Here is a 16,812-nt window from a genome sequence, read left to right as displayed (position 1 = left end):
TTCAGGGCTGGGGAGAGTGTGAAGTCACCATTCTAGTTGTTAACCAAGGCTGATGGAAGCCAGTGGAAATCTGTGGTATTGCACACAGGGTCCAGGGTTCAAAGCATTGGACCAGTGCTGCCCAATAAATACACAGAGTGCATGCTTGTTGCTGACTGGGTGTCCCAGACAGAGAGCCACAGGGGAAAGGCATTGTGTGGCACTCAAAGTTACAGGGTAAGAGGTGACACAACTCGTCGTGGGTCTGGATTGCACCCCAGAATGGGACACTATGCTGCAACTGCTAGGAGAGGCAGTACAGGAGGCACAGCCCAGAGAGTGAGGAGATAATGGTGGCAAATGATGGGCTATTCTGGAGGTGGAATGGCCCCCAGCATAATTAGAGCAGCCAAAGGAGTTATTCTCAATTAGGGCAACTTTCCCTCAACTGCCAGGGAGCTGTTCCACAGTCCAGAACAGCTGGAGTTTACTCCCTCTCCCACTCTTGGCTTTGCTGCATCCTCCCACCTCCACTCCTCAAAATCAAGGATTCAATGGGGAGGGGACAGCATAAGTCTCCCTACATTGCCTGTGTCAACCCTGTGCTAGGAATCTCAGTTAAAAAAAAATTGTCACTCACCCACTGTGTGGAAATATGGCAGCAAGATTCCAAAATGTAATCAGTCAGGCCCCTCATCTTTGAGTGTGCCCAGATGGGGTTTGCGCATGTGGCGAGGAGGTGCTTGTGTATGAGACAATGAACAACCTGATTTCAGTGGCGTTTGACCAAGGCTGGAGTAGCCCTGTACACCAGTTGCATCCATCGATTTCCAAACAGATCTTTTTCATGAACAACCATGTACTTTTTAGCTCTGAAGGTAAAGAGTTTGTTTTTCAATCTCTTATTGAACAATTATTCACGTAAGCTTTGCTTCTAAAGTGGCATGAGTAGAAAGTTCAAGAGAACAGCAACACAGCACTTTCAAACCCTATCAAGGCAAGGAAATTATATGCTCCCTTCCCTCCCCCCACCCATTTTATTGTTGGTTTCTTGTATCTTTCACCCTATTTTAGGAAAATATTTTGCTGGATGAAGCAAGCATGGAGTAACTGGCTTTTTGGCCTTGTTTTGATGTTTAATCACTTGCAAAAGCCTGTTACTGCTTTGTATGCTCCTTTGCTGTGAATATTCATTATTATTTCGCAACTACAATTTGTTAGAAGCTTCCATGTTTGCTTCAAAGCTACTCTCCAGCTACAGAATAATGTAGCAAGGTTTGTTTGGTGGTTTTAAAAAATAACTATTGCTTTGTTTATTTATCTCATTTTTGTCTTCAAGGCAGCAGGAAATTAAACACATTTAGTATTTTAAGCAGACGGACCATGTCGGAATAATAATATTGAACTCTAATATGTCTTGCAACAAATCTCAAATTACCTTACACTAGAAGAAAAGTATCCTCATCTGATTTTGAAAATGGAGAAACTGAGGCACAGAGATGACATAACTTGTCCAAAGTCACCCAGCAGGTCAGTAGCAGCGCTGGGATTAGAATGCAGCTCTCCTGACTCCTAGTACAGTGCTCTGTGCACTGGACTATATTGTCCCTGGTTTTAAAGACATCATTTAAAATATAATTAGTCTTTCTCAGACAAATCACATTCTAGTTAGTAAATCTAATTTTCCTAATATTTTGAAAACAGAAGATTTTCAGAAAATCCTGATGCAATAAATTTTAGGAGGGATTAGGACTCCATTCTTAGTTTTCAGCACTGACTTTAATTTCTGTTCCGTGTATGTGTTTCCCCAGTGAAGGACCAGTCAGTTATTCCATAACAAGCCTGTGAAAGCTACAGGCTGTGCTCTTGTCCATGTAATGGACTGGACTGAATCTCAGCTTCTATTTTTAATAGCACAGTCAGTATTGTAACCATCAGAGAAACATGCTCAAAAAGCAAAAGGGCTAGAACTACACCACAGTTCCCCAGTTTTTCTCCACTGTCAAGAGACCTAAGGAATATGTACAGGCAAGACTTCAAAATTACAGTTGGCTGATCTTACTAAACATGGAGCATCTTAGAAATACAAACACAGGACACTGTCCTCTAAGAGTGCAAGTATGCTGTGGGTATGATGTGAACAACACAGAGGTCAGTATACTACACTCTGTGTGTATTAGAATAATCTCCCTGATTTTTCAATTTATTAGACAATGAAGTGGAGAATTCCAAACCTTGGGACGACACTGTCACAGGGTCGGGATTGTGTAGGCAGGATGGCAGGCTCTGTTCTTTTCTTGCAAGGAGGAGGAAGAGAAAAGGGGCGCTTTCTTCTCAGCGGCTAAATTATTCAAACTAATGAGTGTTTCCATTCACATAAACGCACTTCCCAACGTTCAGTATGGTTAGGACAGAGTTGTATTGAGACAGCCTGGGGAGACTGATGCCTCCCATAGGATATAGGATTTACCATATTGACTCATACCCAAAGTCCAACTAGTCCAGTATAGTGTCTCTGACAGTGGCCAACACCAGTTACCTCAAAAGAAGGTGTAAGAATCCTGCCTTCCATGAAGATTTCAGCCTAATCCCAGTGAGGGTGGGAGCTGGGATGTGTTTGTGTGTTCTGGGATAGGAGGATGAATGAGTTTGGGGTACAGTATATGTGTGTACTGAGGAGGGTGTTGCCTTACAGTGAATTTTTAGGGGGTCTGATCTGTCCCCCCTCTGATAGCCTCTTTGCAACGCTCTGTTTGCAAGCATGCAGATGCATTGACAGGAAGCAGATGAGGATTGTTTCCTGCTCTTCTCCTTTTGCAAACCTGCCAGAGAATAACCTGGTGTGTGTCTGTGTGGGATTTCTGGGCTGGGGATGGGAGAGAGAGAGAGAGAGAGTGTGTGTGTCAGTGTGTGTATGTGAGAGAGATTTATATTTATCAACAAACCTGTGTAGAGGCAGCCACAAACACTCCTGCCCTCGAGGGGAGCAGGCGGCATCACTGCCACTTTCCCATCTCTCCTCCCTTCCTTCTTCATTTCTGCCTTTCCTTCCTCCTGGCCTCTGGAGAGAGGTGTGTAGGGGGGTGGCTGGTGGGGGAGGTGGCTGTAGTGTCTCTTTTGCTGTGCTATGGTAATAACTGTCCCTTCCCTCCCCCCTTCCAGCCCAGCCTTCCTCCCCATCTGCTTTCTCCTCCTCTCGTTTGGTTCCAGGCAGGCAGCAGACAGACTGCATCATTTTTTGCACAGGCTGCAGCAGCAGCGGGGAGAGAGGGAGCAGGTGGAGAGTTCAGAGACTGCAGTGAAGCTGCCCTCGAGACATGGCGGATCAGTGCCTCTGAATAAGCAAAAAATCCCCAAGCTGCCTCCCCTCCCAGCCCCGGTTCGCTGCGCTGCTGCTGACAGGCCAAGGAGAAGGAGAGAAGCGGCTAGAGGACAAATGGTGCTGCAGCCTTTTCTTTGATTTCCTCCCCTTCTTCTCCATGTTACATCTCTCTTCAGTGCTTCAGTCAGTGTAGCTGCTGCTGCTAGCAGGAGCATCCAGGGACAGTGCCGTCCATCCCTCCCTTCCCCCACCCCCACCCCCTCTCCATCTCTCTGTCCATCCATCCATCCATCCATCCACAAGGGCTATGGCTGCAGAAGAGGTATTGCAGACAGTGGATCACTATAAGACTGAGATCGAAAGGCTGACTAAGGAGCTCACCGAAACAACCCACGAAAAGATCCAGGCAGCTGAATATGGGCTGGTGGTGCTGGAGGAAAAACTCACCCTGAAGCAGCAATATGACGAGCTGGAGGCTGACTATGATTGCCTTAAACAGGAGCTGGAGCAGCTGAGAGAGGTGAGTTAACTGGTGCTTTTCTCTCCCCTCCCCTCTCTCTCTCTCCCGAATAAACCCCATGCACTAAACAAAACAAAATAATGAAAGGTGCCTAAGGAGCTCTTCTTACTGATGCCCTCCGTGTTAATCTACCTGAGCCCGTTGATCAGACATGGAAGCAAAAATGGCCTTGTGGAGAATGTGTGTAAAGAACCCTGGAGACATGAATTTATGCGATGGGGAGGAGTGATTTATTTCAGGGCTCAAGAGTCAGCAATGACTGTAGAGTTTAAGAGTGGATTATATGACGTTTTAAACCGATGGCTACTTAAGATGCCAATGATACATAGGCATTGCCCTAACCTGTGTAGTAAGATAGCAATTGGGAACCACAACTTCTAATAGCAGACATTTGCAGCACTGGGAAATATTTCAGTCAGACCTGAATGTTTGGCCCTTATTTAAAGTGAAACCTGGACAATCGTGTATATAACATTTTGGGTGATATGTATATTGTATACAGTATAGTGTAATATGTGGCAAGAGAGACACCTTTATATACATTTAGGGGGCAGCCTCTCATTCAGGAGGGGCAAAGCAGCCAGAAGATAGTTATGAGATCACACTAATCAGTGAAAATTCAACTTCTAGCTCATCCTTAAAGGATGAAGTATTTGATCTGATACATATTTTTGGAGTGTCTTTCAGCTGAGTTTGTATAACATGGAAAGTATAATTATGAGTGTTACACATAACCTTTTATCATGTAACCTTTTATTTATTCCTCACCTTTGGATGTCATCCTGCTGCCTATATTTATCATTAAGAGCAGTAACAAAGATTCATACAATGAGCATACACTCCATCTATGGTAGTGTGTGTTTGCATATCCAGTATTATCCTATTTAATCGCTAAATTTTAAAATGTTCTGATCTTTGTATATAAAGACAGAGCAAATTAATTTGCACACAAAAATTACATTGATGTAATTAAGTAAACCTTTGGAGAAGAGGAGGAAACGTATAAGAATGATCTTTTCTGAAAATTTAAAGTAATGTTTTTCTTCTGTAAAATTATATTGCCATTTATAATCAAATATAGGGAAGATCTATTCAGTGAGAAACAATGAACTCGATATTTCTCATTGAGAACAGTAATTTGTTGACTAAGCTTATAAACAACAAAATATCTACATATGTGTTTGGAGACTGTATGCACTTGTATAAATATTTGTTTATACATGCAAAGGTTTTGTTTTACCTCCTGATAAATGTGATAAGTTAAATACTTTGTTCCAGTGACCAGGATAGTTTTCAGAAATAATATTTTTGTAACAGAGTTATCTGATTTGCTGTGTTGCACACACTCATGCGCTTATTAAGCTCTTATATAAAAGGTAGAGCTGATGTTTTCCTCCAAAACTCGCTGGTCCAGTGCAGTGGGCTCCGGATTTGAAACCAGTGACCTCAGCTTCAGGGTTTGGGATGGGTAACTTGCACTGTCATGAGGGCTGAGCTGGTAAAAGTGGTCCTGCAGTAAAAGGGAACTATAACTAAGGTGCAATTATAAAATGTAACTGATAAGAAAAAAGAGATCTAAGTAACAGGATCTGGCGGTGATCTTCTCAAAGCAGTGTACATCAGTGCTGATCAGGAACTACTGAGGACACGGGGTTGGGCATTACCACAGGGGCAATGGTTAATACAAGAAATTAGATTAAACATGAAAAAATTAAACTTGAGCAATTATTCAGCCCCTGATGTCTGTGTGGACAAGATTTTCTGACATTAGAAAACCTGTAGGCATAAATTCTGTTCTGATTTACCCCCCACTGAAGTCTATGGGATTGCACGGGGTGCATATCAGCATAGAATTGAGACCACAGAACCAAATCCTTGGCTCTGGACAGGAAATAATCATTGAGGGAGGAAGGGGAAGAATCCTTTTGCTCCCTGGACATGAAATGGCAGAGAAACCATTCCACAGTTGCTAATTGAGTTCCAGGTTCCTGGCCCTCTCTGGCCTATGTATCAATTCTAGAGAGGAGGGCGACTCCCCTGAGCTGTACATCGTGGTGGACAGGGCATTTAAACTTTCTCAACAGGCTCCCAGAATTCTGTTCGTCCTCTCACTCCCTGCAGGAGAGCCACTGATTTTGTTACATATAAGTAAAGTCCTACACGGATACAAAATTTGTATCCACATCCGATCCACGATCTACAAACATGGTCCATGGATATCCGCATCCGCAGAAGTAAAGCGGGTATCCGTATCTGCAGATATAAAGCGGGTATCCGTATCTGCAGATATAAAGCGGGTATCCGCATCTGCAGATATAAAGTGGGTATCCGCATCTGCAGAAATAAAGCGGGTATCCGCAGATTTGCAGGACTCTACGTATAAGGCCCTCTACACTTGTGAAGGCAGGATTCACCCCAAATCTGTCTGTCGTTCTAATCTGCTTTTCTAATCTCATTTTTTAATACACCCATTGACACTATGGCCTGTGTGAATTTCAAAACTTCTCAAAATAAAAATTATGTCTATCTGTTGATGTTGTAGAATTAGAATTCAGTCAGAGGTGGTCTAGTCAAACTGGTCTAAGGGATTTTGGTTGTATAGCTGCACGGCAGGAACCTCACAGGCACTCCCGGCTTTCTGCTGTTGACAAGCCAAGATGCAGACTGTGACAAAGTGGGAATTTTCTGTCACATTTATATGAATCCTCAGTTTCCCTTTGCATTTGCGTTGTTACTCAATGGAGAGAAAAGTGTTAAGTCTGTGCTTGGGGGCAACGCAGGACATGAGGTGAGGGTGTTGCTTTGCTGCCTGGGCCACAGTGAATAGGATTGTTAAGGAACTGGCTGGAACCTGCTGAAAGTGATTCCATATCAATGCAGAATCCCAGCGAGACAATAGAAATCCCCAGTGACTTAAACATTGACACCTAGGAAACCACAACCAAGTCCCCAGCTCAGGAATGAAGAACTGATATGTGACCAGCAGAGGATAGAGTGTGGGCTTCTGGTTCTGGAGAAATGTGGCTGCTCTCTCCAGCGACTGACTAAGGTGGTCTGAGAGAGAAAGAGAGAGGCTGAAATTGAGTTCTCTACAGCTTGGCTGGTGAATTCCTCTGGCTTGACCAGAATGGACTGTGTTTTAACCTTTCTGTTTCTCTATGCTGACCTAAGGACTTCCAGTGCTGTGTTCCAGTGGATGAACAAATCCCACTCTGTTTTGAAAATGCTGCTTGGGTGTCCCTGCAAATACTTGCCTTAGTCCCTGAAGAGTGTACAAGTCTTTAGCAGAAGTCTATCTCAGTTGGACATCCACCAGCACTGGGCAGAGCTCAGCAGATGCTCAGTCTAGGAGTGGTGAGGCTGTGTGACCTGCCCTGGCCTGAAGGAAGTGTAAGACTCCTTGGGGGTCTGCCACACTAAAGGGATTCCTCTAAGAGACCGATTAAAAGTTGGAGCATAGCACAGATCCTGTGGATCTGTGATACATGCAATGGAAACAAGTAGGTAAGATTGAAGAAGAATGCTGTTAGACTTGCATTCAGTGCATCCTGATTGTGGCCCAGTATGTGAACCTTATTTCACCGGTGATCAGTTACTGACGTGTACAATACAACAAAAACTTAAAAAGGAGGAAAGTGTCCCATACTATTGTGTTAAACCAGTCTGTTCCTATACAGCAGTATGGACAGACAGAGTAGTGTTGTGGGCCTGAAGTCAGTTGCCCCAGTTCAGGCTCCCTCCAAAGCCTATGAAAAATAGCCTGTGTGTGTCTTCTGAAACATGCACTACAGAGAGTATTCTGGGGTGTGGGGCTGCACATGTAGGCAACTAAGACCTTTGACTAGGCAATGGTAGAAGTCAGTGATGGATTTAGAGTTAGTGGGGCCATGTGCGCAGCTTCATTTTTGGGGGCCCCCCCTCAGGACCCAGCCAAGAAAAAGAACATTCTCTCTCCCCCTCCCCCGTTTTTCATTCTTTTTTTCATCCTCTTCCTCCTCTATTAAAAGTAATGGGAAGTAAATGAAAATAAAGTGGGGTACCTTGATTGGGGCAGGTGGGTGGGGTGCAGGAGGGGGTCGGGCTCTAGGAGGGAGTTTGGGTGCTGGCTCTGGGCTGGGACAGGAGGTTAGGGGGTGGAGGGGGTGCAGGGTTTGGGTCTGGGAGGGAGTTTGGGTACTGGGTGCAGGCTCTGGGCTGGGGAAGGGGGATGGGGTGTGAGAGAAGGGCAGGGGGTGGCACTTACCTCGATTGGCACGGCTTCCAAAGCGATTGGCACCCCCCCCTCCGGCAGCTTCTGGGAGTGGTGCGGCACGGAGGTAGGGAGGCAGAGCAGGCAGGGAGCTGCCTTAGCCCTGCTGCTGGCAAGTCTCTGCTTAGCCCTTGGGGCGAGGGGGACAGCAGGTCTCCGTGCACTGCCCAGGGGCGCGCAGAGATGTGCCAGCAGCCGGCCACTTCCGGGAGTGGCGTGGGGCCACCAGCCACAGCATGCAGGCAGCCTGCCTGCCTGAGCCCTGCTGCACCTCTGGCCAGGACATGGGGGCCAGGTTATCAGATGAGATTTGTCCTGCATTTCGGGGGCTCCCCTGTTGTTGGGGGCCCCGTTCCACCACATAGTTTGTTTCAAGGTAAATCCACTCCTGGTTAGAAGTGAAACTCCCAACACAGATTATTTTGCTTCTACAAGAGTTAGCTGTGTCTGAAATCATTTGCACACTGGGATAAAATGTGGGTCTAGATTTGTACTGAAACAAGTATTCATTCAGTTAATGAATTATTTCATTATTATACCTTACAATCTGCTATTAGCAACTCTTTGCACATTATCATTGATCAGACACACCTGTCACTTTAACCTTTGCCTCTAGTGGATGTGCCTCATTAGATGTAAGACACATACCACGAAGCTCAATCCTACCGTCCTTACACATTCAAAACTCCCCTCACTTCAAAGGGACTTTTCTATAGGACTGCCATAGGAAGCCTCAAATGTGAAAGAATGAAATATTTTTCAGTATTATGGGTCAGTGAGATGGGAAAATAAATCCACGGTAGGGAGTAGCGGTGCAATCAATTGTAATGCATTACATTAAATATTAATTTCTGTACATATGATTTATGCTGTGCCACCATTAAAATACAAATCGCTGTGGTGGCCCTTGAAATTTCTTGTACAGTAGTTAAAATGGCCATGCTTTAAACAAAGAGTTTGGTGTTTTGAGGTGTCATGATGTTACATGATACAAAAGATGTGAGGCTGTAATCAATGACCTAATAGCAAACTTGACTTCCGGTAAGTGCAGTAGTTATTACATTAAGTCTGCCGTCCAGGTTTAAGAGCATTCAGTGGGAAGAAATGAGGAATCAATCAGCTATTATCCTTATGTTTTCCAAGTATTGGACCAATAAATAGGAAGGTGAAAAGAGAGATGCTGCTTTGCTGAGTTTACAGCTTTCAAGGTTGTAACATGCAGTTGTAATAGCTGTAGGTTTTAAGAGAGGATTGACAGAATAGTGTTGTAACAGTATGCCAAATTTCCATGAATGTTATCATTTTAAAAGCTCTTTTAGTTCTGTTGATTTTCCCCCCATCTTATAAATAATGTTTCTGTTCATCATTAGTTTACATTTCAAGTATAAAAACTGAATTTTAGGCTTGCAGTGGCAATGTCTTGCTTTTAGGCACCAAGTCAGCGAAAAGCAACAGAGGGTCCTGTGGCACCTTTAAGACTAACAGAAGTATTGGAGCATAAGCGTTCGTGGGTGAATGCCCACTTCATCAGATGCAAGTAATGGAAATTTCCAGAGGCAGGTATAAATCAGTATGGAGATAACGAGGTTAGTTCAATCAGGGAGGGTGAGGTGCTCTGCTAGGAATTGAGGTGTGAACGCCAAGGGAGGAGAAACTGCTTCTGTAGTTGGCTAGCCATTCACAGTTTTTGTTTAATCCTGATCTGATGGTGTCAAATTTGCAAATGAACTGGAGCTCAGCAGTTTCTCTTTGGAGTCTGGTCCTGAAGTTTTTTTGCTGTAAGATGGCTACCTTTACATCTGCTATTGTATGGCCAGGGAGGTTGAAGTGTTCTCCTACAGGTTTTTGAATAGTGCCATTCCTGATATCTGACTTGTGTCCATTTATCCTCTTGCGTAGTGACTGTCCAGTTTGGCCAATGTACATAGCAGAGGGGCACATGATGGCATATATAACATTGGTGGACGTGCAGGTGAATGAGCCAGTGATGTTGTAGCTGATCTGGTTAGGTCCTGTGATGATGATGCTGGTGTAGATATGTGGGCAGAGTTGGCATTGAGGTTTGTTGCATGGGTTGGTTCCTGAGTTAGAATTGTTATGGTGCGATGCGTGGTTACTGGTGAGAATATGCTTAAGGTTGGCGGGTTGTCTGTGGGCGGGGACTGGCCTGCCTCCCAAGGTCTGTGAAAGTGAGGGATCATTGTCCAGGATGGGTTAGATCTACAACCCAGTTCTGGCCGAAAGTAACAATTTGTGTAAATTTATCAGAGTAAGATTAGGAAAATTCTCAAAGTCAAATACACAGGTTAAATCAGCACCTGGGTAGCTTTTATTTACACTGTGCCACTGGCATTTGGAGGAAAATATTCACATTGGGTATATCTACCGTGCAGTTAGATGCCCACAGCTGACCTGTGCCAGTTGAGTCGGGTTTGCGGGGCTCAGGCTAAGAGGCTGTTAAATTGCGGAGTAGACTCTTGGGCTTGGTCTGCAGCCTGAGCTCTGGGACTGTCCCACCTCAAGGCCCTAGAGCCTGGGCTCCAGCCCAAGTCCAAACCTTTACACTGCAGTTAAACAGCCCCATAGCCCAAGTCCCATGAGTCTGAGTCAGTGGGCATGGGCCAGCTGTGGGTTTTTAATTACAGTGTAGACATGCCACTAATTTCTGGCATTGTCTACGGAGGGACCAACACTTCTTGAACAACTTTTCAAGTGGGCACAAACATCCTTGTTCTTCGGCATCCTACTTCCTGGCCTGTTTTTCTACCAGGCTCTTCTTTAGCATATTTTTTTATGTACATTGTGAAACTGACTTTCCATTGGTTTATGAATTCCCTTGTGTCCAAGAGCAGTTCTGCAATGCAAGACTCTGTTTCAATCTCACCCCTGCTATCGAATTTCTCTCAATTTCTCATTGTTATCAGGCAAGTTGGTGTAATGCTTAGTTACCAACAACATTGCACTACACACTTCTTCTGTTGGGTTGGATAGCTGTTACATTTCTAATGGCAGGTTTGGGGTTTTTTTAAATCCATTAATTTATGTTGAATTGTCTTTTATTTGTGGAATACCCATCTTTTCCTCGTTTTCCTTTCTCATCTCTTTTTAACCTCAATAAAACAAAAATTTAAATGGAGGATAGGAGGAGGAAGATTTTCCTGTTTTAGGAGGAATTGATATTGGATGAAATGTAAGTGCCTGCGCTTTCCCTTTGTCCCCTTCCCCAGGAGTTTGTACAATATTTGCACCAGTAGTAACAGAGGAATATGAGAGGGATACAAGTAATTGTGTGTTCTATTAAACCAATCAGTTCCTTTGAACTAGCTACCCATGAAAGTAGTTAGAACTGTTTAGTGGGTGAAAAAGAGCTAGCCCATGACTTAGGGCTTAATTTTTTTTTCTAATTGGGGACTCTCCTCATCCACTCCTCAGTGAGTATATGTGGGGGGGGGGGAGGGGAGGATTAACATATTTTTAGGAGGCAGACTTTATTTCTGAGCTTCTTTCACCATCAAACTTAACAAAATTTGGAAGTCAAAAGAAACAGGAATACAATCTCCACCCTAACTGAAAAGTACTGGGACAAATCCATCCCTGGTGAAAGTCCATTGACATTGTGGGAGAATAGGCCTGCCCGGCCTCCCTTGTACTGATCAGGACACCGGCCTAGACTTGCCTTACAGGCTGCAAGCCTGAACCAGGCTAAGTGTCACGTTCTCTGCCAATATCGGTCAAGGGTTCTGACCAGAGGAGGGATGGGGACCAAGGAGGGAGAAGTGGAAAGCCCCAGCAGCAGCAATAATAGTGTGTGTGTGTTTATGCCTAGTGAAATATAATAACCGCCTGTGTGACTGATGAAATAGAATAACCGCTTGTGTAAAGTAATAAGTAAGGCTGTAACTAATTAAACTGGCTAATCATATCTCCCCATTTACATGCCCCAAACCCCCCTTCTTCAAGTGCATGAACTCCCTTTCCGTAAACTGCACCCTGACTGGAACATTTGCACAATAGGCACCCCAAATTAAGTAAGATAATATCGGTAACGGAAACCACCAAGAACCCCTCTCCTCAATTTGCACCCTATTCTGGGAAGATTGCAAAAAGGGTGCCGGGAAGGGAGGAGGGGTGCCGGGAAGGGCGGAAAGACCCTAACTCTCCTATTCCTGTAAATGACATGTAACGTGTAAAATGTTTGCGGTTTTCGGCTTAAAAAGGCAAAGTGTACTCCAATCGGGGGAGTGGTTTCTAACTGCTACCCCCAACGCATTGGTATGTATTGCAATAAATGGGCCTCAGGCTTGAGTCTCTGATCAAAATGATGCGTGGGTGACTTTTTCCACGACAACATTAGTAGAGTTCTACCATGGCTGAATTTAGTTCATTCTTTCTTTTATGCTTTTTTCTCCATCTCTCTCCTTGCTCATGTCTAGGATAATACTTGGAACATTTTGTTCCTCCTCACCACCTTTTCATTCTCAAATTGCTTTTGACTCCTGCCTCTGTAGCATTCTCTGCTCCTCTTCACCTCCCCTTTCTTTGTTCTCTGCTCTACATCTAAGATGGACTGTCTGCAGCAGGCTACATTCACACCCCAGCTTCCCCCAAACTAATTGTTTGTGTAGACAAGCCCCGTGTCACTTAACCTCTTTTGCATTCACACCCCAGTTTGCCTCCAAGTAATTGTTACAGATAAACCTCAGGTGAAGGCTTTGTAGTAATTTGCTGGCTGATCTGGGAATAAAACCCAGTGAACTCTGGCTCCCAATCTCATGCTTAATCTGGGATGCTTAAAATCTCATGCCCAGTTTGATCCTCTGTGACTTGTTTTATTCATTTATTAAGAATTCAAAGTAGTCACTGAATTATCATTTGTATCGCTGATATATTGGATAAATAAAGACAAGAATTTTTCTTTCACACATTGAAGGTTTCTCAGTGTTTTACAAAGCAGTAAAGAATTACAGTATACTGTTCTGAGTAAACCTGAAAGGTATGTGCCCTGAGCAATAACAGGTGTACACAGCTTTGGATTTAAACCTTGATGTTGAGAGAATGTATTGGTCAGGAGATTTGGGTTATCTTTTAATCTTTCTGAAAATGTAGTGGGATAGAGACATACAGAAAAGATTTCATTTTAACACCTCACCTGAAGAATGGCCTCTCTTAACAATGCACCGTCCTTTCAGTACTGCACACCAGTAGAACCGAAGACCTGGGATGAAATCCTGGCCCCATTGAAGTCAATGGCAAAACACCTATTGATTTAAGTGGGGCCAGGATTCTTACGCACTCTTAGTAGAACATGAACATTATACATTGTCACTTTTGGTTCCTTCCCACCAAAAAAACAAAACAAAAAACAAAGAAGGGGTAACAAAGATCCCACCCTTGAGCACCTCACTGTTGTGGGTCACCAAGATATGGCTCCAGTCTTCCTGACTCTTTGTATAATATACAGTAAGGACAGTTATTTCACATAGGAATAGTCTGATGGGCAGGAGTGCCGCCAGCTTTTCTGCCGCCCTAGGTGGCGGAAGGTCCTGCCCCGAAATGCCGCCCCCCACAGAGGCAGCAGAAGGTCCCGCCGCCGAAATACCGCTGCGGTCACTGCCCCCAAAATTATAGCACCCTAGGCAATCGGCTAGGTCGCCTAATGGGTTGCGCCGGCCCTGCTGATGGGTTAGTCCTCAAACAGCACTGACTGCCTTTGGGACTGATGCTGCCAAGTGCTGAGGGCCCTCTAATTTCACTGACTTCCTGGGAAGGTGAAAGCACTCAGCAACTCTTGGGAGGAGTGCAGCGCTTTGAAGGTTTGCACTCATCAGGTATTAGATAATTTCTTATCTTCTCTAGAATTTAGAGGCTGGTGGTTGTCCATTTGGTTAACAAAAAAATCATAATTTTAAAACTTTTCCTTTGCTTCACTCAATACAGAGCCAAATACTATTCTCAGTTGCATAGTGTAGGTGTAAATCTGGAGTAACACCACTTAGGATGTTGGTGTTACTCCAGATTTACACCTGTGCAACTGAAACTGGCTGGATTTGATGTTAAATGGTGATCTTGGGAATTTCCAGAACATTCAGTAAAGTCCCTCTTAAAGTTTTAGGCCAAAATTTTTCAAATCTTGGGGCCTAAAAGTGAGGTACGTAAAATCTGTCTTTAGCCACCTACACAGAAGCAGCTGTTTTTTTTGTTTTTTTTGTTAGAGGTGCTGAGCAATCCCAGCTCCCACTGACGTCAATGTGGCCTTCATTTGCTCACCCACTTTGGAATATAGGTCACTTCTATTTGGATGCCTACAAGTAGGTTTAAGAGCACAACTTTAAGGCACCTAAATACCACCGTTTTTCATAAAAGAATAGAGTGGGTATTTGTAGTGTAGTGGCTCTTAATTGTTCCCGACTACTACCCCTTTCAGGAGTGTGATTTGTCTTGCGTACCCCCAAGTTACCCCTCACTTAAAAACTATTTGCTTACAAAATCAGACATAAAAATACAAAAGTGTCATAGCCACTATTACTGAAAAAGGCTTACTTTCTCATTCTTACCATATCATTCTAAAATAAATCAACTGGAAATATAAATATTGTACTTACATGTCAGTATACAGTATGTAGAGCAGTATAAACAAGTCATTGTCTGTATGAAATTTTAGTTTGTACTGACTTCGCTAGTTCTTTTTATGTAGTCTGTTGTAAAACTAGGCAAATATCTAGATGAGTTGATGTACCCTCTGGAAGACCTCTGTGTACCCCCAGGGGTACACGTATCCCTTGTTGAGAACCACCGCTGTAGATCATGACAGGTTCAGAGTACCCTAACTTTTCCCCCTTCTTCTGTGCAGTAGAGTGACTCAGTATACAAGGGGGCAGGAAATGAAATGCCATCCATAACAGACCATTGGCACTCAGCGTTTGAAAAGTACTTTACAATTGTACTCTGGGCTATGACTGGTTAGCTTTACAGCCATTCCTATATTTTGTTGCTCTTTTGGTTTGCATTTGTAGTAGATATTAACCTCAGGTGAACCTCTCCCCCCGCCTCCTCCTGACTCTCTTAGCAAGTAAAATGAGGAGGAGGGCCTTGCTGGGGAGTTGGTGCATCATTTATCTATGTTTAATAGGAAAAGCTAATGTTGCATGACTATTTTTGTGTGGAGTCCTCACTGAAGGGATCATAGGGATTGCAGTGAGCAAGATGGACCTTGGCAGTAAGATGTCCCATTGGAATTGAAATGCCAGGAGAATAAGGCATCCCAGAGCCAGCACAGGGCCTGCATACCGATGACACTTGCTATTTTGCTGCTTCCCTGGGATCTGCTTGTTTTCCTGCTCAATCCATTCAGAAGAAGTTTGGGGGGGAAGGGCGGGTGGGAGTGGGACGGGACCCTGCACCCTCCCCCAAAGTGATTTATGGGAAATCCACAAGGAGATCCTTTGTGGGGATTTTCTCCCGCTGGCCTTTACTCTGGTATTTCCATGGGAGTATTGTCTTATTCAAACTAAGAAACCTCTACTTCAAGTGGTTTATCAGCCTTCCTTAGTGGAAAGTAATCACATTTTTATCTGTAACTACTTGGAAAACAGTCAGAAATCTGATACATAGAACCTTTAAGAGACTGCAATTCAATTCTCTGTGCCCTCTGTAAAGAATGGAATTGCAGCTTTGAAGTGACAGGAAGATTATGAATACCCAAGTGTCTACGGCAGGAGCGGCCTTGGATGCAGAGGGAAAGCCAGAGGGAGTGAGTCAGCACGACCTTGGTTGCTGCCAGAGTGATGGCTAATGCACACAGCCTGAACAATGGTTGCCATTGGTAGGGTGCTTTAGCAGGAAGTGCCTGCCGTGATATAAAACACACTGGACTAAGCCCTGATGAAAAAGCAGGCTATGTGTTTGACTGGTGAAAGGGACAAAGAGGACTACATTGGTAGTGAGAAACTACCTCAGCATAATACTGAAGTCTGTCATTCGTAACACTATCTTTTACTTGTAGTAGCTACAATGATTTCATATTGCAGGCTGCACTGTTTTAAAAAGCAAGCCAAAGTACTGTATGGATCACCAAATTTCATTCCCCCTCCTGGGCTGTCCGCAATGTCGGCTGTACTTATTGTGTATTCATATTTACTTGTATTAAAGTAGAACCTAGAGGCACTGACACTCTACAGTGCCTAGCACAATATGGCCCAAATAAATGAGAGACAGTCCCTGCCCCAGTGAGCTTACAATCTAAATTGACAAGACAGGCAAAGGAAATAGTATTATCCCCATTTTACAGATGGGGAACTCAGGCACAGGGAGGTCAAACAATTTAGCCAAGGTCACACAGGAGGAAGTCTGTGCAGGAGTCAGGAATTGAACCTTCTTGACCCCTACTCCAGTGCCTTAATCACAAGATCTGCCCCCTCCCTTCCTCGACTCTAAAAACTGAATGAAGGATCAGGGTGAAAAACGGCTGAAGGAAAATTTCCCTTGCAAAAAAAGATTTTTGGTTTCTTGATCCATTGTCTGTCAACATTTGTGTGTTAGAAGTATTAGCTCAGTCATGAAAAACTTTCACTGATTCCCCATCTATGTCTATAGCTACTGCAGAATTACTTTCCTCTTCCAAAAGGCCTTTTGTTGTCATTCACTCATCTCCCTTTGCGATCTCATCTCTCTCTTCCCCCATTTGTCCCTTCTGTTCTGCCACTTCTGTTCTCCAGTCTATCCTCTTTTTTTCCATTAGAGGTT

The 16,812-nt window shown here is 44.0% G+C and overlaps 1 protein-coding gene across 9 annotated transcripts in view; it reads left to right on the top strand.

Annotated features, from left to right (window-relative positions):
* Positions 1 to 3,035: 3,035 nt before the first annotated feature.
* Positions 3,036 to 16,812, top strand: part of BICD1 (BICD cargo adaptor 1) — a 284,378-nt gene continuing 270,601 nt past the window's right edge. For 2 of the 9 annotated variants that reach the window (XM_065566348.1, XM_065566340.1), the window contains exon 1: positions 3,046 to 3,821. In XM_065566348.1, the coding sequence (XP_065422420.1) occupies positions 3,609 to 3,821 (213 nt within the window). In that variant the 5' untranslated portion in view covers positions 3,046 to 3,608. Of the gene's footprint in view, positions 3,822 to 16,812 lie in introns of all 9 variants that reach the window. The other 7 variants (XM_065566325.1, XM_065566307.1, XM_065566317.1 and 4 more) reach the window with 7 other exon arrangements.

The sequence above is a fragment of the Chrysemys picta genome, chromosome 1 (genome assembly GCF_011386835.1).
Source record: "Chrysemys picta bellii isolate R12L10 chromosome 1, ASM1138683v2, whole genome shotgun sequence".
NCBI classification, from domain to species: Eukaryota; Metazoa; Chordata; order Testudines; family Emydidae; genus Chrysemys; species Chrysemys picta.
The sequence above is the reverse complement of the archived record's forward strand: the minus strand, read 5'-3'. Positions and strand labels throughout refer to the sequence as shown.